We start from the raw sequence: 26221 nt of genomic DNA on the forward strand, positions 1-26221 counted from the left end.
AATGAGAATTTTGGACTGCTAATAAGAATTCCCTACAATTAAACGGAAACATATAGCACTATCAAGTTGGGTTATGTGCAACCGGTTCTACAATTTGTGTAAAATGTGTAGTAACAAGAGAATGACTTATATGGAATGCGTTCACCATTACCATTGCTTTTCGTTTCAATAAAACAATAAGATATGTAAAGTTTTCATCACATGACATTGTTTAGACTAAAAATGCTACGTGACAATAAATTCATTCTATGTAAGTTGCTCACTAACAACAAAGAAAAACATTAGAAAAAAAATAGGGTAAATTACACAAAACTACCTCAACTATGGGTCGAACGACACTTTTATACGTTATATTTTAAAATTGACAATGTCATACCTCATCTTACTAATTTGTGCCAATGTCAGACCTTCATTAGTTTTTCTGTTAATTTCTTTGTTAAATGCTGACGTAGCCAGAGACAGGACCCACTCACTAATCCAACTGGATTAAAAAATAATTAAATATTAAAAAATTAAAAATAAAATTATTTTTTATATAAAATTCTGGGATCCACCCTCTCTCCCCTCTTTCTCTCTCGCCTATCTCTCTTCTCTCTCTCTTTGGACACCTGCATCCCCAAAACCCTTCCCACCCGTCCCCCTTCAACCTTCATCCTCCTCACCCTTTCTTCCCCCCCCCCCCCCCGCTCCCGTCTTCTCTGCGCAACCTCTCCCTCCAGACGATGCCATCTATCATCTCGATCCAAAAACTCTCCCCTCTAAACCCCTTCGACTTCTCCATCTCCCACCTCTACTTCGCCACTCTCCCGCCCCGCCGTCCCTCCCTCTCAATCACCTGCCTCGCCATCAACCACAACCTCTTCTACGCCGCATCGGGCCACGAGAAATGCCTCTGGATCCAACACGCCGATGCTGTCATCGACATCGCCGTCAACAACGCCCTGATTTACTCAGTCTCCTGGGACAAGAGCCTGAAGATTTGGCGGGACTTGGATCTCTGCTGTGTCGAACGAGGACACCATGAATACGTTGGCGGTGTCAAACGATGAGACGATGTACACCGGATCGATGGATTATCGAATTTGGGTGTGGTCCAAACCGTTCGGGGAAGACAGAGAAGACAGAAGCGGGGTGGGATCTGGGTTGGGTGGTTCTGGTTTTGAGTTTGGGGAAGACGGGGAGTAAGGGGAAGAAAGGGTAAGGGGGGAAGGTTGGGGAGGGGGGTCGGGTGGGAAGGGTTTTGGGGATGCAGGTGTCCAAAGAGAGAAGGTGGATCCCATAATTTTATATAAAAAAATAAATTTTTTTTTTAAATTTTTTAATATTTAATTATTAAAAATATATTTAATTATTTTTTAATCCAGTTGGATTAGTGAGTGGGTCCTATCTCTAGCCACGTCATCATTTAACAAAGAAATTAACAGAAAAACTGACAGACGTCTGACGTTGGCACAAATTTGTAAGATGAGGTATGATATTGTCAATTTTAGGTATGAAAGTGTCGTGACACCAATAGTTAAAATAGTTTTTCATCATTTACCCAAAAAAATAACTATATAACTGGTCCGACTATATTTTAAGTGAAAAAAATAGGGAATCAAATGGGTCTAATCAAAGATGGGTTTTTTTTTGTTTTTTCCAAAGCCGGACCGGCCACATTTTCTGGTTCAATACCCACCGTTTTTTTCATAAATAGTTAATTACATAGAATAAATTCAAAATCCACATGATACACAACAAAAATTGTAAGGCATTTGTAGATGACGCTTTACTTCTATAGTCGGAAACAATTATGTTTATGTATTTTTGTGTAGATTTAATTTTTATTGGTTACTCTCTTTTTTTTAACAAACTAACTAGTTAATCCATTAAAACTATCGTTTCACTTAAAATTGTAAAGCATTCAATTTTTGAATGAATAGCACTCTTATTTTTACTTGTTACACAAAATTTCGACCGCCAAGAATTGAATGTGAAGTAAAAAGGAGGTGTGGAGAACTCAAAATCCAACTGCTACTATCAAGAAGACAAAGTAGCTAAACGGTGCCGTTGACACGGATCTGATCATCGTCTAGTCTAGGGGTTTACCTAACTATAAAGGCAGAGATCTGCTGCGCGAGCCCTGTTCCATAAACCCTAACCTAACTTCTTGATTTTCCATAGAGAGAGCAATTAAGCTGAAATCGTAAAAACTCGATACAACCCAGTATGGACAAGAGCATGATAGGAGATCTGGATTCGCTTCCAGAGGAAGATAAGATGAGAATGGCCACCATGATCGACCAGCTCCAGATCCGCGACAGGTCATTCTCTCTCTCTCTCTCTCTCTCTCTCTCTCTCTCTCTCTATTTATCTATCTAGTTCATTGCCTTAATTTGCACTTAAAGTTCTTAAATTTTCGTCATCTGTCTTGTGAGCTCTTAACTTTTGTGAATTTCAGCTTGATGCTATGATAGGAAATTCGAAATTTGGCTAAAAGTCTGAATTTTTTTTCTAATTTATGAGACAAGAGATTGTGGGTATATGATAGAATTTTGGGTAGTACATGTTTGATGTCTTAGATTTCGTTAGCCAATTTGTTTTTGCGTTTCTTATATATTGGGTAGTTTGTCCTGCTTCAATTTGTGTTATGTAATGCAATACCTCGTGTTTTCGTTTGCAGTTAGATTCCTACTGATCACTTTGTCTTCGATGAAGTGGGTATTTAGACGGAAAAATAATGTTTCCGGACCCCTTGAAGATTGGGATTGTTTGGATAATTCACAAAATTCAATGTATGTTGAAGTAAGAAATGAATGCCAACATATACATTTTGTTGAAGTTGATAGGTGTTTCGCTGCAGGACTTTAAATTTCCATGGAACTTAGGCTAAATTTATTAAGAATGAACTACAAAAATTAGATAGAGAGACTTGAAAACAACTAGATGCTATACATTTGAAGGAACTTTGAAATGAGAGGTGTCGTTTGATATTCCTTTGTTTATTCTTTTTGTAGTGCATTTGTAGTGTTTTAGTAGTAGCTTTGTAGTGCTTGTGTAGTTTATTGGTGGTGTTCTTGTACTGCATTTTTAACAATTCAATATTAAAATATTGTAAAGAAGTTAACTTATAGTTTAACAATTCAATCTTATGAGTTGTCCAATCCGTTCGAGTCCTTTGAACCGAGCATGGCCTTGGTATCTTTGTGAAGAGCATGGAATATCAAGGTATTTGATTGACTAAGATTTGTCACTTCACAATTCCTTTTTGTATGATGCGGGTCACTTGGTTTAATTTTGTGAAGCCATATGGAAGTTCTCCTAAAACCAGTTCAACATATGCGTGTTGCTTCTGGACGTTTTGGGAACTACATTAGTTATGCGTTAATGCAAATGTTGTTTATTACTGAATGTATGAGTTTTTACCCAATTAACAAAAAGAAAATTTGACGAGTCACTATTTGATTACCTGATGAATCTTGTTAGTTGTCCAATCCATTCGAGTCCTAGGCACCAAACACGACCTTAGTATCTTTATGAAGAGCATGGAATATCAAGGAATTTGATTGACTTAGATTTGTTGCTTCACAATTCCTATTTGTAAGATGTGCATCACATGGTTTAATTTTGTGAAAACTCTTTGTGAAGCCATATAGATGTTCTCCTTAAAAACAGTGCAACATGTGTTGCTTCTGGACGTTTTGGGAACTACATTAGTTGTGTTAATGCAAATGGTGTTTATTCCTGAGTGTAATTAGATGAGACACTGGTTAATCGCCTGGACCTTGTTGCTTACAACCGTAAGCAATTATCTTGCACCTTCTGTCGTAAGCTTGTACAGCTTATGCTTCCTCTGTTTTTTCATCCAGGCATTTCTACTTCAAATTTTGTGATTCCTTCAGACTTTGAACAGCTTGTTCTGTTTCGTTATGCTTACTTGTTTTTTCTGTTTTGATATGCTACTCGTAACATGTACAGAACATGTGGAAGAAATGTTAATACATTTAAGAAATGAGATAAGCAACCAAGATTAAACTTAGTATTAAAGGAACATCATAATTAAGGTATTGTTTCGTGGTACTTGGCTACTAAGTTGGACTTATTTGTATGAAAAATATCTGTTACGTATTTTGAGATAGTATTTTGGTCTAGTATCTGTATAGGATATGTTGTGAAGGTCCTTGAATTGAGCTTTTCTGATGCCATTGCCACCGTAAAGGACGGAAACAACCTGCTAACAATATGAGTTTGCTTGCAGTTTGAGAATGTACAACTCACTTGTTGAGAGATGCTTCAATGATTGTGTTGACACCTTTAAGCACAAATCGCTGCAGAAGCAAGAGGAAACCTGTGTGAGGCGATGTGCTGAGAAGTTCCTAAAGCATTCCATGCGTGTTGGCATGAGGTTTGCAGAGCTCAACCAGGGAGCTGCAACACAAGATTAGTCATCAAATCAGCAAGATCACGCTCGGTCGTGCCCGTCTTACCCTGTTGTTTTCTTGCTTTCTTAGAGAATGTCCCCCCGTTCTTACATAAAAAGGACAAATGGTAGTTGTACCCATTTTTCATGATTTCACTTTTCTTATCCAAGCTAAAACAGCAAAATTGTATTATGTAGATACAAGGGATCCGTAAGTTGCTGTCTGATTAGAGTTTTTACTGTTCCTCAATGTGATCAATCAATTGATCTGTTTTAATGAATGGAGCATACCTTTACTCAATTTTGTGCCTTTCAATTCAAATAGAAATGTATAAATCGGAGCGGAAATTCCCGGAGAAATGTTAATCTCGACGCTCTTCAATTAAGGTGATGAATGCCAGAAGAGCGTTGCGTGCTTGGATTTTACAGCTCCACATGAAATGATGCAAAATATCAAAGCAACGTAACAAAACTAATTTTTCGAGAGATGCTATAGGAGTTTGAGATGACAATTTTAGAGCGCTAAAAACAAATCCCAACGCTAGAATACTGTACAAACCACAAGTTTGTCGGAAACATGGAACAAACACATCGAAACCATCACACTTGACGGTATGAAATGTAAATTCTTAACAGAAAAAGACACAAGATTAAATACACATTACCAGAGACTCAAACTTCTGAATCAGCGGCCTAGTAGTTTCATCTCACAAAGCAAAAGATCCAAACGCAACGGAAGCTTGTCCAAGCAAATTAACAGAAGCAATACAAAGGTTGCAAACTACATAAGATATTCAGTGACTTGCAGGTGTACACAGTTCGAATCCATTCGTAGGAAGATTTACTCATCATCCCTGTGATGGCGTTTCAAGCTCTTCTTCTCAGATCGCTTCCTGCCCCTACCTACCCGTGAATCATCATCAGAATCAGATGGTGTTGCTGCCTTCCTGCTCCTCCGACAGTGTCTACGAGAATCATCAGATGAATCAGATTCAGAATCATCTGAATGCCGATGACTTCTCCTCCTCCTCTTCTCCTTCCTACTTTTCCTATGCCGCCGCCGACGCTCGCCATCCTCATCTGAGGACTCATCCCTCTTCCTCCGCTTCTCCTTCCCTTTTCTCTTCCTACCTTCATCCGACTCATCTGAATCATCATCATATTTCCTCTTGCTGCTCCTCTTCTTCGACCTTCCTCTCTTCTTCCTCTTCCCAGAATCTGAATCTGACTCATCATCGTCTGTGTCATCATTCTTCTTTTTCGACTTCTTTTTACTAACCTTTATCCCATTTTTTTGAGCAATGATCTTCTCAATCTCTGAATCATAATCCGAATCCTCGCTCTCACTGTCTTCATCCTCATCCTCACTCTCCTCACTCTCATCCACATTTTTCCCACTCGTCCTACCGATCTTCCTCTTCAACCTAGCTAACTCTGATGCAACATCACCCTGAATCCCTTCTGGCTCTCTCTCTTTATCTTCCTTAACACTCAGAAAGTTCCTGCACTGAAACTTGAGATGTCCAACACGGCCGCACCTGCTGCACGACCCACGAGTCTCATCTGCGCTGGACCCAGTTATACGGGCAAGCGCAAGGAGGCCCTGGAAACTCGCATATGCATTCTCACCATCCGGATCAGCGTTCGACACATCGGGCTGCGCAGAGCTCTTGGTGTCATCTTTGTTGGGTGCATAGGGGTCATACCCAATTGCACTCTGCCATATACCGTGGGTTTGAAGGGCAGCACTACTGTGTACCCGATTGTTCGCGGGCATGCGAACCCTTCCCGCTGTGGCAGGCATCTTGAAATTCGAAGATCAAACCCTAAAGAGACAAACTCAATCAGAATTCTCAAAAACTACTACACCCACAAAAGGAAAAAAAAAAAACAAAAATTACTAGAATCTAATCTAATTTGCGATCAATACGAAACCCTAGTGCTAGTAAACCCAAACGGGGTTCGATAACTCAACAATTTGAAATTCAAATTCTGGCGTTTTTACAACTCCTAATAAAATGTCTAATTACAATCAGTGAGCAGAAATTAATGCAATAGAATCGACCTGCGATTACAAAAAATGACACAGCAATTTCGAGCTTTTTCGAAACAGAGAATCGAAAATTGTCCGAGCGATGGGATTTAAATTCTAGGGTTTGTTCTACGTTGCAATTGACAGAAATCAAAGGAGAGCGAAAATTGAGATGGAAAGATTGAATCTTTACCTTTGAATCGAAGAGGCGAGGCGAAACGAAACGAAACTTGTCGAAGAGCAAATGGATATCGTGATCGGGAAGGTTGAATCCGCCCGAATATATCCTTTTTATTTCCATTTTATTCGCCGACATCAATTTGCCAGTCGTCTTTTGTTTGTATGCTATGAAACGTTGCGTTTTGTGGCATTGTATAGTATGATGCAGAATTGGGCCTGTTGTTTTGATTGGATTTGTAGCTCCATTTTCAAGTAGTGCTGTCACAAGGCTTTTGTAACTTAGATGGGCAGAGAAATAAATTTAGAAATCGAGGTTCCGCGTTTGATTTCCATTCTTAATCTCACATGTATAGAATTATAGTAAATCTTACCACATAGTGTTACGGTTAACTAATATTCTTTTTCACTTGTAAGCAAGAAGTTTTATATTCGATCAAATAATTGTTTCCAACTAATTCATTGTGAAACTTAATCAAATTCTTCGTCATTTGGAATATCTAGTACTTTGTTGATATGTTGCACAATAGTTACCAAAAGATAACGTTTTCTTTATTTTTGTTCTAAAAAAAACTCTTTTAGTTTACACTTTTGTTATTGAAACTGTCAATTTCTCATTACCTTATGCTAAAACATTTTCTTTCAATTTCAATCGTTCTAAAAAATGCACACTAGCACTTTTTTACAGACCTTCCAAATGTATGTTTTTCATTTTACCATATAAATCATCTCTCGCAACAAGTGTAATATTTGAATTTAAGCCACTAACTTAATCGTCAAAATGTTTAGCAAAATCTAAACTAACGTCCTGGCCTGTAAATGTTTGTTCATTGCATTTGTGCAAGGGTAAACCAAATAATCGATATAGTGATGCATTGTTGCTACCTTCCTTAGTTTGTTCAAACGTCCACACAATGTACAATGAAACCCCCAACTTTAAAGCTTTACCTTTTTTTATCATTTTATTGCCTCTTACTTTAGCCTCCCATTTGAAAGCTTCATAAAGAAATCCTCTGGTAGATGAGTAGCTACCCATGTTAGCCGTGGCTCCTCCTCCGTTTCCTCCTCCTCCTTTTCTTCCTCCTCTTGCTCCTCCTCCTTCCTCTCCTCCTCCTCTGCCATCACCAATAGCATCAGAATTAGTACAAATAATTTTGCTAGTAATCTTGCCCTTAACCATCATCTATGTCTTCCTACTGTACTGCTGCAAAAGGCAAAATAACCCAACTGATGAACAAACCCAAGATCTTGAAGCACAAACACCGGAACAAACCTCGACGGTTTTCGCATACACAAGGAAGAGTTGCCGAAGAAGTGAAAGCTGTACCTGTAGTGACCATGATCAGGAGTGTTCAATTTGCTTCGACGAGTTTAAGGATGGGGACGTATGCCGGCTGACAACGTGTAACCACATGTATCACCACAAATGCATCAAGAAATGGCTGCCAAGGAATAGGCACTGTCCCCTTTGTCGTGCTTCTGTTCGTGGTGTGCGTACGCGGAATTGTGGCTAGTCATATCCAAAGAATCAAAGAGACGCACAACAAAGTATGGTATTAGTTTCGTAGTTTCTTAAAGGGTTTTGTGCAATAATGTTAATTAGTCTTAATTGATTTTCTAAATTTTGGTAAATTACATTAATATTACATTTTTGTTTTGGTAAGTCAAATTACAGTTGTGTTATTGTTGAAAGATATAAAACCATCCATCTCTCTCTCTCCCTCTCCCTCGCCATGGTATGGACGGCTTCTCCGTCTTCGCTTTGCCACCACTTTCACCACCACCAACGGCGACATGTTTAAGTTTACCATCACGACATAGTCCTTCATTATCAACGGCACCATGATACATATTATTCATTGGGGCAAGGTTTTGTAGAATCTATCGTTGCATGTGATTCAAATCTTCCCTGACATCGAATTCGGTGAACCAACAATGAAAAGTTAACGTCGAACAAGAAGACCATCACGACGATTGTCTTATGGTGGAATGTACATGCATCGAGTGGAGAAAGAAATAGGAATTTGCATAGACCAGTGTATGATTTGCATGGTGGAATTTAAGGAAGGAGAAAGTGCTGATTTCTTGCCAATTTTACGTTTTGTTAAATATATATGTTTGCTTTTGTGATTTTTTTTCTTTTCCCGATAGCGGTTTTATTATAATCTTAAGAAAAAAGAACAAATTGGCCAATTTAATAGCCACTATATTGGCAGATCTAGCGTGACAAGCACAAGAACACATTCCAAAGTCAAACGAACTTCAATTCCAATAATTAGAAATTCATCACCCTATAACCCACCATATGAGAGACTTTGCACTCAATATTGCCATCACAACTGGTAAGAAAACACTATTTGCATACAAACAACGCCGATTCCTTATTAGAACTTTAATAGCGCGTTTACTAACCCGTAATCGGAATGAGAATAAGGAATCCGATTCCGATTACGGATTATGCATGTGTTTACTAAAATTGGGAGGAATCAAAAGTGTGTGGGGCGCACACAAAAAATGGAGTCCAATTCTTGAAATTGGATGATTTGGATTCCCAACATATACAAGGTATTCGGATTCCGGATTGCCCAAGCGATCGGAATGATAATTTTTTTCCTTTATACCCTCACTTACTTTCATTATTTCCAAGATTATCCTTTTAACCCTAGACTTAGTTTTCTGAAAATGCTCCTAACAATTTATTTCCATATCCTTCTAGCTCACTAAGCATAATTCTATGCTCATTCACATTATACACAACTCCATATATATGCCGAAGAGAAAAAACTACAACTTGAGCGAGAAAATTTAGATATTAAAGTCAATTCTTAAATTTATTAAAAAAATAAACAAAATCATTTTAGTATGTCTATGAAATGAAAAATGTCACATCCCCGCCCAGGGTGGATCACTTCCCGGGCCCGCTCCACCTCTGTAACACGATATTGTCCTCTTTGGGCTTACCATTCCCTCACGGTTTTGTTTTTTGGGAACTCACGAGCAACTTCCCAGCGGGTCACCCATCATGGGATTGCTCTAGCCCCTTTCTCGCTTAACTTCGGAGTTCCTACGGAACCCAAAGCCAGTGAGCTCCCAAAATGCCTCGTGCTAGGTAGGGATGAGAATATACATATAAGGATCACTCCCCTGGACGATGTGGGATGTCACAATCCACCCCCCTTAGGGGCCTGACGTCCTTGTCGGCACACATGCGACCAGGGTTAGGCTCTGATACCATATTGTCACATCCCGACCTGGGGCGGATCACTTCGCGGGCCCGCTCCACCACTGTAGCACGATATTGTCCGCTTTGGGCTTACCATTCCCTCACGGTTTTGTTTTTGGGAACTCACAAGCAACTTCCCAATGGGTCACCCATCATGGGATTGCTCTAACCCCCTTCTCGCTTAACTTCGGAATTCCTTCGGAACCCGAAGCCAGTGAGCTCCCAAAAGGTCTCGTGCTAGGTAGGGATGGGAATATACATATAAGGATCACTCCCCTGGACGATGTGGGATGTCACAAAAAAGCAATTTAATTTTTTTCTTACTATTATATACTATATCAAATTTTATTAAAAAAAAGTACATAAAATATTTGATTTGAGACAAGGACATTTTAGTAATCATATTGGTTTATATTCTGATTCTGCTGAATTAGTAAACAGCTTTATTGAATTGTATTCCGATTCCGGACAGTTTTAGTAAACAACTTCAACAGGAATCTGATTCTGATTCCACCTAATTTCAATTCCTCTTCAATCTCTCTTCAATCCAATTCCTCCTCAATTCAATTCCTCTCAATTTGATTATGGATTAGTAAACGCGCTATAAAAGATACAGATAGTGACAGGTACAATAGAAACTCTATGCAGAAAACCACAAACGAATTGCAATGAAACCATAATTACTGATGTAGTTTTACATGAACAATTGGTTCCTTACCATACTAGTTAGTACGCAAATTAATATGTTATCATTAATTTATAAAGGGGTGCAAAAGAGGAAAAAGAATATACATAAATAATTTCCCATCACATATACGTTGTCCTTACGTAATTCGGATATTGTTAATATGTTGACTTACTCCACATTCAAACCTCCAACGGTGAAGTGAGTGGCTTCAACATCCTACATGATAAACTTTCCCTTTTTTCTTTCAATTCTTTTCCTTTTTCCTTTAGGATTTATGATTTCGCAAAGTACGTACTATATACATTGTTGCGATCCTTATACTTGTACGCAAAACAGCAACGACTTCTAACTTGAAAGGTACACAAACCAACCACATTCTTTCACTCACTTAACCCCGTCATGGTATCGGCAGCTCTGACTCTTCCTCCTTCTCCATCTCCTTTACCGCCACCAGCAACAGAATTCCAACCACTGCTCCTACTCGCCATACTCATTCCATTAGTCGCCATACTTATAGTCAAGACGAATGCCGACCAAAGAGCTAATCAAACGCACGATATCGAGTCTGGAACATTAACTCAAGCACTTAACCCAGGAGGAAGAAGAAGAGTCCGAATTGGGCCGTTGCAGCGAATGTGTTTCGGTATACCTTTCTTTTTCCGATTGGACAAAAAAATAGGAATTTGCGGCGACGACTGTGTAATTTGCATGGAGGAGTTTGACGAAGGAGACAAGTGCCGGGTTCTGAAGTGTAAGCATACGTTTCACCAAGAATGCATAGAGAAGTGGCTAGCTACGGCCAGCAAATGTCCCCTTTGTTGTAATTCTGTTCTTTGTTGATGATATTTTGTAGTTCCAAAGTTAATTGCTCGAGAATTTTGTTTAATTATGTTACTTTTTTGTCCACAATTTCCTTTTATTATAGTGGAAAAATTACATCTTATTTTGTCAAGGAAAAATAGAATTTTTACGTGGAAATATGTGATTATTTGTGTGTGTGTGTGTGTGTGTGTGTACATACTTGATATGTAAACTTATTAGCTTGATATGCTTACTGTTTAAGTCAGAGTTTTTTCTCAATGCATTTCGTTTATATGACCAAGAATAGGATCCTCTCCTGAGCAAATGTTTGGGATCCTCATAACCAATCAACACGGGCCGTTGGATTTTGATCCAACGGCTACAATTATTATAATTTTTAGAGGGGCCCCCTGTTTGTAGCCGTTGGATCAAAATTCAACGGCCCGTGTTGGTTGGTCATGAGGATCTCAAGCATTTGCTCAGGAGAGGATCCTATTTCATGACCAAGAAGAAAATAGGGAGACAATGCATACTTTATGGTTTAGTCCCTATAACAACTTAAATATTTAAACTAAATACAATTGTCTAATATGTATTGTATTAAAACAACATAAGAGGTTTTTCAGTGTGATTGTCACACTATCACATGATGCTAGTGTAAGGTAAAAAAAAATTAAAATTTCAGGGATTTAGTCTTTTTTTTTTTTTTGGTGATTTAGTATATTTCACTCCTACCTTAAAGCATCTCTAATGGGAACCCCTAAATAGTCTCTACAACAGTATAATCCCTAAATATAGGGACAAAAAAGGCTTCAACAGTATAGTCCTTAAATGATGGGCAAAATAAAAATATTCAATGTATCTCAATATATAAAAACTCGCTGAATTGAGATCTTCAAATGTGATGACTGTATATAACTTCAAAACTAAGTTACAAACCTTTTTACTTTTCCCAAGTCCTTTTTGGGATCTAGGTTTTCCTGAAGTAAATATTTCAGGTGACTTTGAGTCTTCCTCCTCCTACAACCACTTGTATACTATCTAAATACATACGTACCTCCGCCATGGCATCACGGCTTTTGACTCTTCCTCTTTCACCACCGCCTTCATTGAAACCGACAAGAAGTTAATAACGAATACCAGACAGTTAGGGTTATTACAATATGAAATGTAATACTAATAGTCATCTCCATCATATTTCTAATCATCATGATCAGGCCATTACTAAGTCAGCTGTTCACTGATCTTATCTCATACTTAACTACATAGCGGTAGCAAAGTCAGAAATTGTCAAAAGATATATGAGAAATTTAAAAGGGGTAAAAGATACAAAAAAATATAGACAATCAAATCCATTTAGATAATAAACAATATTAATGTCGTTCATAAAATTTCTTTCTATATTTTTTGAACTAATTTATCTACACTAAGGAGAGGAGGTGGGTTTAGCTCCACAATGAGCAACAATAATTTCTTTCTATTTTTAGCATCTTTATTTCCAATGAATCTTCTGCTTTTCTAAGTAATTTCTGAATCACTACTTTTACCGTTAATTTATTGTTTTTATTGCTAATATTCTGATATTCTTGTTGTTTTTGTTGACAATGTTTTTATTATTTTGATTTTTTTTTGAGGGGGGGGGGGGGTTTGAATTATGTTATGAATTTGACTTTTATATAGAATTTTGAATTGGGTCTTAGTTTCCAATATTTTTTTTGTTGAGAATTTTCAATTTTTTGAAGTGTAGTTTTCTCCATTGAATGTGTTCCATTGGGTTTTTTGAAATCTTTGAATTTGAATTTTGAGAAGTTTGAACGTTTAATTATCTAATTTTTGAGTTGTCATCGACGTGGTCTTGTTAGAATCTGAATTGCTGGTCTTTGTCCAGTTCTGTTCTTGCAATTCATATGTTTTTGTCTTTTGAATTGATTGGGTGTGTTTGATGTACTTTGATCCGGCTGGCTCCGTTCGTTAACAGGGTTTGGAATCAAAGTTCTGCAATGTGAAATCCAAGCTTTGTTTGCTAACAAAATTGGTATAAAATATCATCTACTTATTCAAAATGACGCCTTTTTTTTCCTAGGTTCAAAACAACGTCGTTTGTCTGGATGTTTTGAAAGCATCATTCCGTCCAGGTTCAGAGAAACCAAAAGGACGGATTCTCGCTCTTAGGATCGGTTTATGACAACCAAAGGTGCAGCCGCACCTCTTGCGCCCATGTGCCTTCGCCACTGGGTAGGCCAAACATTTTGAATGGTATCAAAGGCAAAGTACCTCATGTGTGAAAGTTTATATTAAAAAGCCTACGTACAATTAGGTGTCCTAATTTAAATCTCCCCTCCCCTCCCCCCACGTATCTTGCTTTGGAGGGATTTTTCAGTGTAACCGGCACACGAAGTAGTACATCATATGTCATTATACAAATATTGGGATATGTGTGTTAAAAAGTTAATAACTTAAAAAATAAAATTTCTCACCACTTACATAAGAACACGTAGTGTATCACCCATATTCTCATCACAATCACAAATTTATCCTTGCTTTGCAGTAAAGAAATTGCTATAGAACCTAGATTTCTTCCAAACTCTCATCTTTCCCCATTCTCAGATCCAAGACGCACTCTTTTAGAAAGCTCAGGAATTAGATTCTAGGTTAAAATATAAAAAACTACCTCAACTATTGGTGTCACGACACTTTCATACCTCATCTTTTAAAATTGATAATGTCATACCTCATCCTATGAATTTGTGCCAATGTCAGACCTCCGTCAGTTATTCTGTTACTTTTTCTGTTAAATGCTGATGTGGCAAAAAACAGGACCCATTTTTATTAAAAATAATTAAATATTAAAAAAATTAAAGAAAAAAAAACAATAAACAATAAACCAAAAAAAACCATCAACCCGTGTCCCCCCTCCCCAAAAACCCAGATCCCCTTCTTTGAGTTCTCCCCCACCCAACCCTCTCTCTCTTTTCTTTCTCTCTCGTCTCTCTTTTCTCTCTCCCTACAAACTGCATCCCAAAACCCAGAAACCATTCACACTTGAGTCATCACCGCCGACGAGCTCTTAATCCTCTGAGCCGACGATCGCCGATTAACCCCAGACCCTTCCCCGCCACTCCTGATGGAGTCGAAGCTCTCCTTCTGGCACCATAGGTGCTTCTGGTTCCCCCACTTCAAATACCACGGCAAGTTGAAATTGTGCAGAGGCTTCGCCCTCTCAGAACCCATCGCCATAGACTTCACCTCCACTCTCTCCTCTGCATCCGACCCACCTATATACACCATTTATCGGAAACTTAGACCAAAGAGAGCCACTCTCAAATCACAACTCTCTCTCTGTGTTTCTTACGCCTTTTCTAATTTTCTCGGAAAATCTCAGAATTTTCTGGGAAAAACGAAGAGTTTTCCTATTGGGATTGTTGTTGTTGTTATTGTTTTGTTTTTCTCTCGCAAATCGTTGGAGAGGCTAACTCTGGGGGCGAGGTTGTGGCTAGAGTTAGGGTTTGGGGGCGATTAGGGGGCGTGACTGTCATCGCTGGAGTCAACAACAGAGGTAGGGTTGTCATCAATGGGATCGGAGAGGAAGGTTGGGGGAGGGGGACAAGTGGGAAGGATTTCTGGGTTTTGGGATTTTAGGGATGCAGGTTGCAGGGAGAGAGAAGAGAAAGGCGAGAAAGAGAGAGAGAGAGAGAGAGAGAGAGAAAGAGAGAGGAGAGAAAGAGTTGGGTGGAGAGAACTCAGATAAGGGGATCTGGGTTTTTGGGGAGGGGGGACACAGGTTGATGAGTTTTTTTTTGTTTTGTTTTTTAATTTTTAATATTTAATTAATTTTTTTAAAATATTTAATTACTTTTTTAATAAAAAAATGGGTCCCGTCTCTGGCCATGTCAGCCTTTAACAGAAAAACTGACGAATGTCTGACATTAGCACAAATTCGTAAGATGGGGTATGACATTGCCAATTTTAAACGATGAGGTATGAAAGTGTTATGACACCAATAGTTGAGGTAATTTTTTGTATTTTACCCTAGATTCTATAATAATTTAATATAATATATTTGTACATGTGACATTACTCAAACAACAACAAAATTCAGAAACTTACTGAAATACCCAAGCATCATAATCCATAATCTTTTCAATATATTAACTTTATCTGAGCAGCTTAAAAAACTAGCCGTTGGAATTTGGAACCCAAAAAATGGCTATCCAATAATAATTAATAGCTTAATTAGCTAGCTTTCCTAAATTAACAATCAAACATCATTAATTTTTTCTTTTAAACTAGCATTATACAAGAGGCTAACATCATAAATACCCCTGCCATTCTGTCACATTTCATTTTAATTGAACCCCCCGCCACCGTCTTTTCCGACTTCTCCGCCTTGTACGGGTACGTGCACGCATCGTAACCTGCCAACCAATTTGCCCATCAATTTTCTTTTTCTTACAAAAACACCCACAATATTTGCATAATTAAAAAAATTAAAAATTATTGGGGATAAAAATTAAATGAAAAGCTTACTGGGATCGGTGGTGGTGACGACTCCGGTGTGCTTGAAGTCACAGTTGGAATCCTGCGGACCATTCGCCTGGTAATATGCGTTCATGATGTAAGCAGCGTGTGACTTCACCGTATTGGGCTGAAAACAGGGCCCACCTTCCTGTATGGGCTTGCAATCCACTCCACTGCTGCACACGAAATCTATGTTCTTCTGCAGCGCCGCATCCGAAGCGTCCGATCTCGGCACGCACCACGTCTTCCCCGCCGACGGGGACGGTGCTTGTGCTCCACCGGACGCGGGCCCCTCCGCCACTCCAGACTTTGGTCCGGCGGCCACGCCCGACTTGGGACCAGCCGCCACGCTCGACTTGGGAGCCGCTGCCTAAATAACATAATTAATTTAACACAGTTATTATACGAAAACGACAACGACAGGCGGACTTCTGTCGTAGGAGTTGTCGGAGCTCAGAAGCATAAACGCGGGAAATGGGCTGTGAGCTCGGACACGTGTCAAAACAACAAATAGCACATGAAGGAAGAGACAACTCTAGATTATTTACCACCCAAAGTCACTGAAATTACGAAGTTACCTGTTGGTTGCGCAAAATGCCCACATCGTAAACCGGGTTGAAGTCGGGTTTGAACAACCCGTAATTCTGCTCCGACTTCGATGGCTTCAGATTCTCGTTGAACAACGCGAAGATGTAGGTCTCGAACGTCCGGTTCGGCATCAGCGGCGTGCCTTTGCCTGAGCTCACGTGCTTGATGAGGTTTCCGTTATACGATGCCGCATTGTCGACGGTCGCATCGGACTGGGTCGGGTCACCTACGGAGGGCCAACCCGTTTCGGCCACCACGATGTCCACGTCCTCGTAACCGACCTTCTTCATCGCCGTATAAACCGCGTCCATCTGGGCGTCGAACATGTTCGTGTAGTTCATCCCCGTGGCGTTGTCGAAAACGCCGCCGTTTGGCTTGAACAGCGCGTAGTTTATTGTCTCGGGAACGGATCCGAAAAACGGGTACGGGTTAATTAGAAACGGGGACTTGGTCTGGCGGTGGAAATCGAGCATCGGAGCGAAAACCACTCGGTCGTAACCCGTTCGGAATCGACCTTCACTCGGTGGGCCCGTGTTGGGGGCGAGAATTCCCAGAGAGTTAGGTGTCCCCACCTGAATGGAGGAGATGTTCGCGAGCTCGAGCGCCGAATGAAGTGACTTCATAGCCGGCAGCAGGTGCGCGATGAGGTCCTTGTCCGACGTGGCGAGGATTTCGTTGCCCACGGCGATTCGGTTGATGGTCGTGCGCGGGTGGAACGGCAGGATGTTGTCGGCCACCCATGACTGCGCCGCGGAGAGCTTGGCAAGGGCGGGAACGTCGCCGTTTCCGACAGTGACGGTTACAGCGATGTTGGTGCCGACAAAGGAGCGGAGGATGTCGGGGTTGGCGTCAAAGATCTTGACGCGGTCGATGGTGGTCTTGGTCTTGAGAAACGTGGCGACTTTGGAGGGCGGCGGGAGGCTGTCCGCTATGGTGCCGTAGTTGACGCCGATGGAGTAAGCGGTGGTGAGGAGGATGACATGACAGGAGGAGAAGAGGAGGAGGGGGAGGAGGGAGAGCTTGAGTGGTGGCTCCATGTCTGAAAGGAATTGGAGATTTCTCGGCTAGCAGCAGACGTTTGTGGAAACTTGAAAGTTTATGACTCGATGAATGGGGAGGGTGTGGAGCCTCCTTCGATGAAGGGGACGTTTCGTGTTTGTCGAGTTTGCCGTCTTTGACGTGTTTGTTTTGTTCGGAACACGGGTGTTTGTAGCGTAAAGTTGTATTTTTTTAAGTTACTAACTTTTTTAATACATGTATTTTACTATTTTTATAATAACATATGATGTATAATTTTGTGTTCTAGTCATATTGAAAAATCTTTTGAATGAGACATTTCATGTATATTTTTGGTTTATTGGTAAAAAAGGGAATCGAATTTCCTTCTGAGCACAGGATCCAAACCGTTAAAATTTAATTCAACAACTACAAATCAATTTTTTTTTTTTAAAATTATAATAATTGCAGCACTTAAATCAAATATCAACTATCCCTATGATTTGCCCAGAAGGTTGAACCTCCTACGCTCGGATCCAGTTCAGTCAAAAAGGGGGAGTTGATGAGTGGAGACTGGAGAGACGTGGTGTGATGGGTTAATTGCTTCTGGTGTATTCGGTTATTTTGGCATTTTAGCAGTTAATATATATTAATTCTCAGTGACAGTGATAGTGCGACAGTGCCAAGTGAACTGTGTTATGGTAAGTTCCGTCTGTTTTCCACATGGAAAAAATTCTACTGCGTTCTGACGTATCACGAAAATAATAATAGACAATTAAAAACGCAAATAGAAGTTAAACGATAAAGGAATTTAGTATGTAACGCTAGAAAATTTTGCATATCATTTTAGGCCGAAACGATCATAATTGATTAATTAATTTATTAAGATTTGATTTCTCATCATTTTAGTTGATTCGATGATGTCTTAAGGGAGAAAAAAATACATCAATGGTTAAATATTTCTATATAAATAACGTGTTGTAGTTTTTGCATCCTTTGAAAATAGATCTACATAATCGCTCATGCTTATTACACTAAACAATGACTTAAATATTATTTTGTATATGCTCTTATAGGTAGCCTGCACATGACAGATAAGTGCTTAATTTCACATGGACATTACAATTTTTTATCAATTTAAAAGTACATCTTAGGAATTTGTCATTGAGTTACTATAAATAAGTTAAAATAGGCTTCATGTTACATAAAACTGCACAAGCATATTGCTAAGAAAAATCCACCATCATTGCACAAGAAGGTAGCTTTCATCTCATTATTTATTGCAAATTTTTAACATACCATTAGGCCATCTCCAACCGAGGGTTGGCCAGATGACTCATTTTAGCCCTCTGGCCCTCCAAGATATTAATATTTTAATGAATAGTACAGGGACATATTTGCCTCTGTCTCCAACCGAGCGCCAAAGGGTCATAGGGTTCGTTTTATCTCTGTCACAAAAAACCGTCTCCAACCGAGGGCCAAAGGGTCATAGGGCCAAACATAATTTATTATTTAAATTTAAAAACTACAACAACTTAAATTCAAATCCAACAACAATTAAATTTAAAAACTACAACAACTTAAATTCAAATCCAACAACAATTAAATTTAAAAACTACAATGGTAACTGGCCCAAAAAACCCAAAAAATTAGAACTTAAATTTAATGAATGGTTTAGGTATTTATAGGAAAAAAAAATTAGAATTTTTAAGAATTAAAAGAAAAATTGGCCCAAAAAAAAAAATTGAATACAACGGCTAGTCAAAATTTTTTGAAGCAATCCTGTCGGTTATAATCGATAGGATTGCTCTATTTTCTGGCCAACCTCGGGCTGGCTGGCTGGTTGCATGCAACCAGCCCTCTAGCCCTTTGGCATTTTCAGATTTCGTTGGGCCCTTCAGATTCCACGAGCCCTTTGGCCTAGCCCTCAGTTCGAGACGATTTTCGGGCTATTTTCAACCCTTTGACCCTCTAGACCCTTCGGTTGGAGATGGCCTTACCCTTACTAAATTTTGAAGGCGGTATACAATCCCAATATTTTATTTCCCCACTTACATATAACCTCCCCCACAATAAAAAGTTAAAAAAAAAATCGAAATGTTATTTTCCCACATGTTACTATTTCTAAAATAAACTATTAACTATTATATATATATATATATATATATCTAATTTCTTTTTAATTTTTCAGAATAATAAATAACCTCCACTCAACACCAAAGCCTCCCTTCACGATTTTTTTTCCCTGGTTAGAATTCCAAAAATTCGGTCACTTCCAACCAATTGCACATCTCGTTCCCTCTCTCCAAACCCTCAACACAAGCCCTTTCCCTTGCCCTTCCAAATCCTACAACCAAGGCTCATACTGCATTCCGAAAACTTCGTCCTCATGCCCCATTTCCAAATTTGCTACAACCCAATCGCACGCCTCCAAGGCCAATTCCTTCTTTTGGTCTCCCATTTGATTTTTCAATTTTTTTAAATATCTATTATACACAATTCGACATGGAACGCATATGATAGAGAAGATGCATAATAAGGATAAACTCATGCTCCAACATTAGGGAGCTTTGTCATGATTAGAAGGTGATGGTGGTGAAGCATGAGTAGGCATAGAAGGAGGACGTGAAGAAGAGGAATTCATGATAGTTAAACAAAGTATTTGAGCTTTCACGTAAACTTTCACATGCACCTGTAGTTCTTTATTCTTCTCAATAAGAAGGTATTTATAGAAACGAGATATAAATGAACTCAAAACAGGAAATACATAATTGAACAAGCAAACTTGTTTTTGACAATAAACCTAGATATTATTTTCTCCTAAAGTTAATTAGGAAATAAGACACGATCTCAATTGCTTTCTTATTTTCTCATTCTCCAAGTCTATAAGAGAAAGAGAGGTGGCAAAGAACTGAAGAGCTTTGTTAGCCATAGTTATTTAAGAAGAAGAATAAATACAGTGCTTTAATTCCATTCGGAGGGAGGTTAACTTCTATTTTCCTTAGGCAAGAAGTTCGACTGCTATCTGCCGTCTAGAGAAAAATCAAAGGAAATTTTTTTTGCCGCTCCTGTCTTTGGCTTTGGGGTCAACAGCAATCTTCTTAAAAATTATTTTTCATTTCATCTCTCTCACTTTCTGTTTACTTTATTTGAAGTTGAACTGTCGTTGTGAGTGTTGTAGTCACCGTGATAGTCGTTATCTTTTAACCCACACACAAAGTTAACACAAGGTTTTGGATCTAATTATCACCTTCGATATAAGATTGAAGTGGGAAGTCATGAAAGATGTCGAATTGCATTGCGATTGAGTTTAGTAAGTACGACATTTTGGGTTTAGCCAGTGCAGTGATATGACATGCAGATGTCCGAATGATGCGGAGTGACAACATGATTTTATCCTTTTATTTTGTTTGTTTAATAATTTCAAGGAATTGTCCTGGAGTTTGGTTTGATTTCTCTATCTAGGAGAGTTTACTAGTTTGATTTCTCTCTTTAGGAGAGTGCATGATTTTAATTTTCGTTTTGGTGTGTTGCCTCTTTTGGATCTATGTGGGAAGGGTGGAGCTATTTGATTTGCTAGAACTACTTCATTTGGTGTTCTGGGATCGTGGCTTTGATTAAGTGATGTGATTGATCCATGGGCATCGTACACCCTATCTCAATTTATGGTTTGAGGTTTTGTTCTCACATGATCTCCTATGACACGATGTTTAATAGTTTTATTGATCTGTGTAATCGTGCGGATTCCAATAAGCTCGATCGAGTGATTGAATCCAACTCATTACTTTGCGATTAATGATGCTTTATTGGCATATTTTTAGATCTAGTTTGCAAGGACCCTTTTGGGGTCAAATTCATGATATGTATTTGTAATGCCCTTTTATCAATGAATGAAATATCGTAATCTTCTTCATGAAAAAAATAAAAAATAAAAAATTCAATTACTATATTAGTTCTCGTTTAGAAATTTATTTTACAATGTGGCTGAAACACTGAGCAATATGCATCTAGAGATTTACAAGAGGAAATATAGTTGCACTGCGACTGTAAAAGGTAATAAAATATTAGGAAGTTTTAACGAAAAGCCCACGTTACTGTTCACTTTAACGAAAAACTACATTTTTACACTAAAAAGTCAACCTTGATACTATTCACTTTACCCTTTATTTTGCTCTTATCATTAAAACTCAAAATTTTCAAGCTATTTTCATTAGTTTTCTTAAAATATTAACTTCAAATTAGGAAACAGCTCACGCCAACACTCTTCCAAGTTGGTGCATAGTACTGGACTGATGTGAGAGGCAGAGATTCCAAATTGATATACAATTCAAAAAAAAAACAAACAAAAAACAAAAAAAGAGATTCCTTGGGCAACAAGTTTCAAAACTGGCCAGGGCTTTCCTGTCTATAATGTGATATTTAGGAAACAAAAATTTAAAATAGGTAGTGATCTCTTATTTTTCTTTTTAATCGTTGAATTGAATAAATTAATAAAAAAAAATAGAGACAAAAATAGAATGCTTGAATCACACGGCTTTAATAAAATAAATGTTTTGAGAAAACAAAATATTCCAAAAATAAATAAAAAAATGCTGTATGAACAATTGACAATCCAAAACTTAACAATAACCATTGGATTAGACCAACAGTTAATGTTAATCAGATTGTTGGAAAATCATTCTTTTGTTTTTATATTTCCCCTCTTCTAAAACATAAAACTCACATATCCCTACTAAATAAACCGTCTTAACAGAAGGAAACAGATGAAACTAGACATGACTTAGATGTACGTTTAGGAGACAACTGTTATATGTACTCCAAAATACGATTACACTAACATACACTCGAACACGAGCACAACAAGCTTACTGTTAGTTTTGGAGTGCCAATAGCATCTCTTCGAAACAAAAAACTACAACAAAGGAAAATACAAGACGGTTTTTTAATATCCCTGTACCCAAAAAATCCAAATGCCAAAAAACAATGTCGATGAGCTCTGCTGTCCTGCGATATGAATTCTTTCGATCCAAAAGACACCAAAAAAAGATCAAAAGGGAGGGAATACGGAGAAAGAGGATCTAATTTTGGTCAGTGTAGGTTTGTTGGCAAAAAGAGTGACCGTTTTCTGCAGTGCAACCTATGTGATACAGCAGGAGGGTTCAAAATGTTTCCGATGAGGGTGGACACTATTTTTTGGATGGAACTAATGCGAATGCAGCAGCCCATTCTTTTGAGGTAGATTCAGGGACCTTTTTGTTATCAATAAAGGGTGTCCAGGACTCACCGGAAGAGGCTGTAAGAACCCATTCCACCTTCTCCGGCACATTGTCATAATCAAAGTTCAACGCAGAAGTTTTCGGTTTTGTGCTAGACTTCTTTTTTTGGCTTCCAGAACCCTCAACAGACTGCCAAAAATAAGGTAGCCGGAAATTGGAAATTAGGGTTAAGAAAAATAAAACGGAGAAAGGTTACCGCTTTCAGCAAAATCAATTCTGACTCACTGTTTTGTCAACGCTAGCATTCTCTGTTTTTGCCTTTTTAGTCGTTCCCGTTTCCAGAAAGCGAAGAACTTCTATCTTTGACCGAAACCGGCGACCTGAGACTGGATCAATGTAATACTGCAACAGATGATTTAAATCTTGCTCAGACTTGATTTCTGGAAAGCAATCTCTGATATTTTTATATTTCTCCAACATTTAATTTGTCTAAAATGGAACTACCAAAGGAATAAAAGAACAACAAGCAACAACAAAGCAATGTTTTAAAAGGCGAAGGCGAAGCCAAGGTGTTTGGATAGCCTCGCCTAGGCAATAGCCCCAAGTAAACAAATATTTTATTATTATTATTATTATTATTATTTCTTCTCTAACTGACATCATAAAGTCTAAATAAACTAATAGAAACTAAGTTAGAAACAGAAAATTAGCATGAATTTCATAAAAACCCTGCCCAAAACGACGTCGTTTTGGGTTTGGGCTATTTTTTTTTTAATTCAAACGCCCAGGTCGCCTAGGTGCCCGAGGCTAACGCGCATGAAGCGATAGCCTATGCACATGAGGCGATAGCCTAGGCATTTAGGCTAGTCTATAGCCCATTCCCATTGGCTAGAGGCGTTTTCTTTACAGCCAAACCGCCTAGGCGAGTCTTAAAACTAGTTTTTTAAAACACTGCAACAAAGACAAGCATCTTATGCCATCTGCAAGTTCTTATGCCATTGCAAAAAAAAAAAAAAAAAAAAAAAAAAAAAATCCTAAAACAGTTAATAGGTGGTGTAAAACTTTTTCTGTTACACTAGCGTCGTATTATCTTCCTTCCTTTTACTATACATTTGTTTCTGGAAGGAACTGTAAGCCACTTCTTAGATATACAAATCTCAGAAGGGTAAAAAATGATGTGGCTTTTCTGGGTAGTGTTTACTGGAATAACTTATCAATGACTAAATGGCAACATAACACGTTGGGTAAAAAACACTATTCGATTGATAATGTCAGCTCATTAACGACTAAGACCTGATCCTTATGATACACAAAAAAGATTCATACCAAACTATATAGAAAGAGTAATTAACTAGTAAAACAATGCATTCAATAGAATGTACGGGCCCTTCTATACAGCACTGTATCATTTTTTTGTTCATTCATTACATTACCATACAAAGCCACGGGGACTGATTGAAACAAGGCCATGTGAACAGACTGACAATCGCATTGTGAAAGTTGTAAATGTGCCACAAATGCTAAACATAGCTTGAACCAATAGGTCCTCGTGACTATCCAGAAAGCACATTCTTGGCCGTGCAAAGTGCAAACATCACATAATAACAGAGAACAAAACTTCTTTTGCGATAACCCATAATGTCATTTATGCAACCCAGAAATGGAGTATCCAGAAAGCACATTCTTGGCAATGCAAAGTGCAAAATGTCACATGATCATACCAAACATAGGATAATACAACCTCTGACTTTAGAGAATGACACCAATACGAAAATTTTCCTCCCTAACACCAATAAAAGATGCGAAATACACGTGTATACGCTGAAGTACATTTGACAAACAGACACATTTTCCTCCCCAACGCCAATTAAAGAAGCAAAATACATGTGTGAATGCTGAAGCAGATTCGACAAACAGACACTTTTTAATTGTAACTGTATAACATCCGGGGTAGCAAGATAGGATGAAATCAAAGCTAATTAGTAACCTAATACAAAACTTAAATACCAACTCCTATAAAAACACAATATCTCAACCATAAATACCAAACATTTCACCCAAAACTGAAGCCCTTTTACTTATTTATTTTCTTAGGTTCAATCTTGTCAAAGCGAATTTAAATCACAGTATTGCTACCCATTGTGAGGCTATCGTTTGTTCAAAAAAAATAAAAACACCAAGTATTAAATGCTTGATTTTTAATGGGTTTAAACACAGAATCTAATTTCCATTCAAAATAATAAACAGAGAATCTAATCGAAAATCTTTCTCCATTTTCTTTTCACAGAGTCATCAAACCAACACATAATTAACTTAAAATATTACAAATCAAAATTTCCAAATTTTGAGCTCATTGAATGGATAACAGGCATTTTTTAAACCACGAAACTTACCCTATCTGTACTTCCGGCTGTTGCACCAGAGCTCCGAACTTTCTCCTGCACGGACCAGCCCTGTGGCAACCAGCTCTCCATAGAATCCGTAAACGCTTTTCGCTTGACCCGCCCAGCCCCTCCCTCCGTGCTATCCGGGCCCGTCCCGGGATCCGAACGGTTCGACTGCTGAGGCGCCTTGTGGGGCTTTTTGGTTTGGTTTGGGGTTCGGCCATTGGAGGTAGTGGTGGTGGTAGCGTCAATGAAGGAGCCCGATCGGAGGAGAGGATCAGGGGGTAAATCGGAGTGTAGGGTTCCGGCGCGGTGGTCAGAAAAGTTCGGGCGTCGATCCCGGTGCAGATTTCGACCCGACGCTTCGGGGAATGACATTTGGGAGGTCTGTCTGTGTGCTGGGCTGAGAACTGAATAGAACCGGTTTCACTGACTGTATTTGTTTCACGAGACAGGGGTATGTGGTGTTGGGCTGGGCCGGGTCAAGTGTGCGTTGAGGCTTTTCAACCCAATATTATTTTTTTGTTTTTGGGAAGACAGCTAGCATTGAGCCGAACCATATGGCGTAGATTTGTGTTTCTAGTTCGACACCGAACTTGAGCGTAGCCCGCAACCAGTCTTCACCTGGTCTCCTGGTATAGTCGTACCAATTTTTCTGTTGCTTCAGTTTTTCATCTGTCAGAGAGAGCGGGCAACAAGATGGAATGAAGATGGGGTGAAAGGGAAAGAAAGAGTTAATGTTAAAAAAAAATAAATAAAAAATATTTGGCCGCACGACCTATATCAAAGGCCAAAACCAATTGGTCCGTTGGATGCAGACTGAAAGATTCAAAGAAAATTCGAGTCTATAAAAATTGATCAAAAGTGGTAATGTCTAGAGTGGATATTGTCGAATGAAAAACCCACCTAAAATTTACCATAAAACCTAAAAGCGAGTACAAAATAGTTTTGCGCAACGCCAGTCTTCGTCGCACAAAGTCAACGAACATTTATATAGGATATTGCACAATATGCTGGTAGAGATTTTGCAAAAACAACTCTTGTGACATTTATATTTACCTGTTCATATAATTTTTCTTTATTAAAGTGGTGTTTTACTAGTATTATACAGGGTATTACTTCTTTTTTTGGGCACATTTAGGGGCCAAGCCAAAAAAGGGAGAAGCAATACTATGGGCATTTGGGAAGCCTTTAAAATG

The 26221-nt window shown here is 38.6% G+C and overlaps 4 protein-coding genes across 4 annotated transcripts; 1 reads left to right on the plus strand and 3 right to left on the minus strand.

Annotated features, from left to right (window-relative positions):
• The first annotated feature begins 2093 nt into the window (after positions 1–2093).
• Positions 2094–4680, plus strand: LOC137742045 (mitochondrial import inner membrane translocase subunit Tim9). The gene is made up of 2 exons (XM_068481783.1): positions 2094–2303; positions 4238–4680. Exons 1-2 carry the CDS (start codon positions 2209–2211, stop codon positions 4422–4424), a joined length of 282 nt encoding a protein of 93 aa, XP_068337884.1. The 5' UTR covers positions 2094–2208; the 3' UTR covers positions 4425–4680.
• Positions 4681–5011: 331 nt separating this feature from the next.
• LOC137742044 (CAX-interacting protein 4-like) lies at positions 5012–6718 on the minus strand. The gene is made up of 2 exons (XM_068481782.1): positions 6625–6718; positions 5012–6225 (listed from the first exon to the last, which is right to left on the minus strand). The coding sequence occupies exon 2, from the start codon at positions 6201–6203 to the stop codon at positions 5241–5243; it is 963 nt and encodes a 320-aa protein (XP_068337883.1). The 5' UTR covers positions 6204–6225; positions 6625–6718; the 3' UTR covers positions 5012–5240.
• Positions 6719–15448: 8730 nt separating this feature from the next.
• Positions 15449–17514, minus strand: LOC137743344 (glucan endo-1,3-beta-glucosidase). The gene is made up of 3 exons (XM_068483222.1): positions 16417–17514; positions 15848–16208; positions 15449–15735 (listed from the first exon to the last, which is right to left on the minus strand). Exons 1-3 carry the CDS (start codon positions 17461–17463, stop codon positions 15602–15604), a joined length of 1542 nt encoding a protein of 513 aa, XP_068339323.1. The 5' UTR covers positions 17464–17514; the 3' UTR covers positions 15449–15601.
• Positions 17515–22189: 4675 nt separating this feature from the next.
• Positions 22190–25456, minus strand: LOC137743699 (methyl-CpG-binding domain-containing protein 5-like). Its single transcript, XM_068483631.1, has 3 exons — positions 25032–25456; positions 22924–23040; positions 22190–22827 (listed from the first exon to the last, which is right to left on the minus strand). The coding sequence occupies exons 1-3, from the start codon at positions 25398–25400 to the stop codon at positions 22609–22611; spliced, it is 705 nt and encodes a 234-aa protein (XP_068339732.1). The 5' UTR covers positions 25401–25456; the 3' UTR covers positions 22190–22608.
• Between the last annotated feature and the right edge of the window lie 765 nt (positions 25457–26221).

The sequence above is a fragment of the Pyrus communis genome, chromosome 8 (genome assembly GCF_963583255.1).
Source record: "Pyrus communis chromosome 8, drPyrComm1.1, whole genome shotgun sequence".
NCBI classification, from domain to species: Eukaryota; Viridiplantae; Streptophyta; class Magnoliopsida; order Rosales; family Rosaceae; genus Pyrus; species Pyrus communis.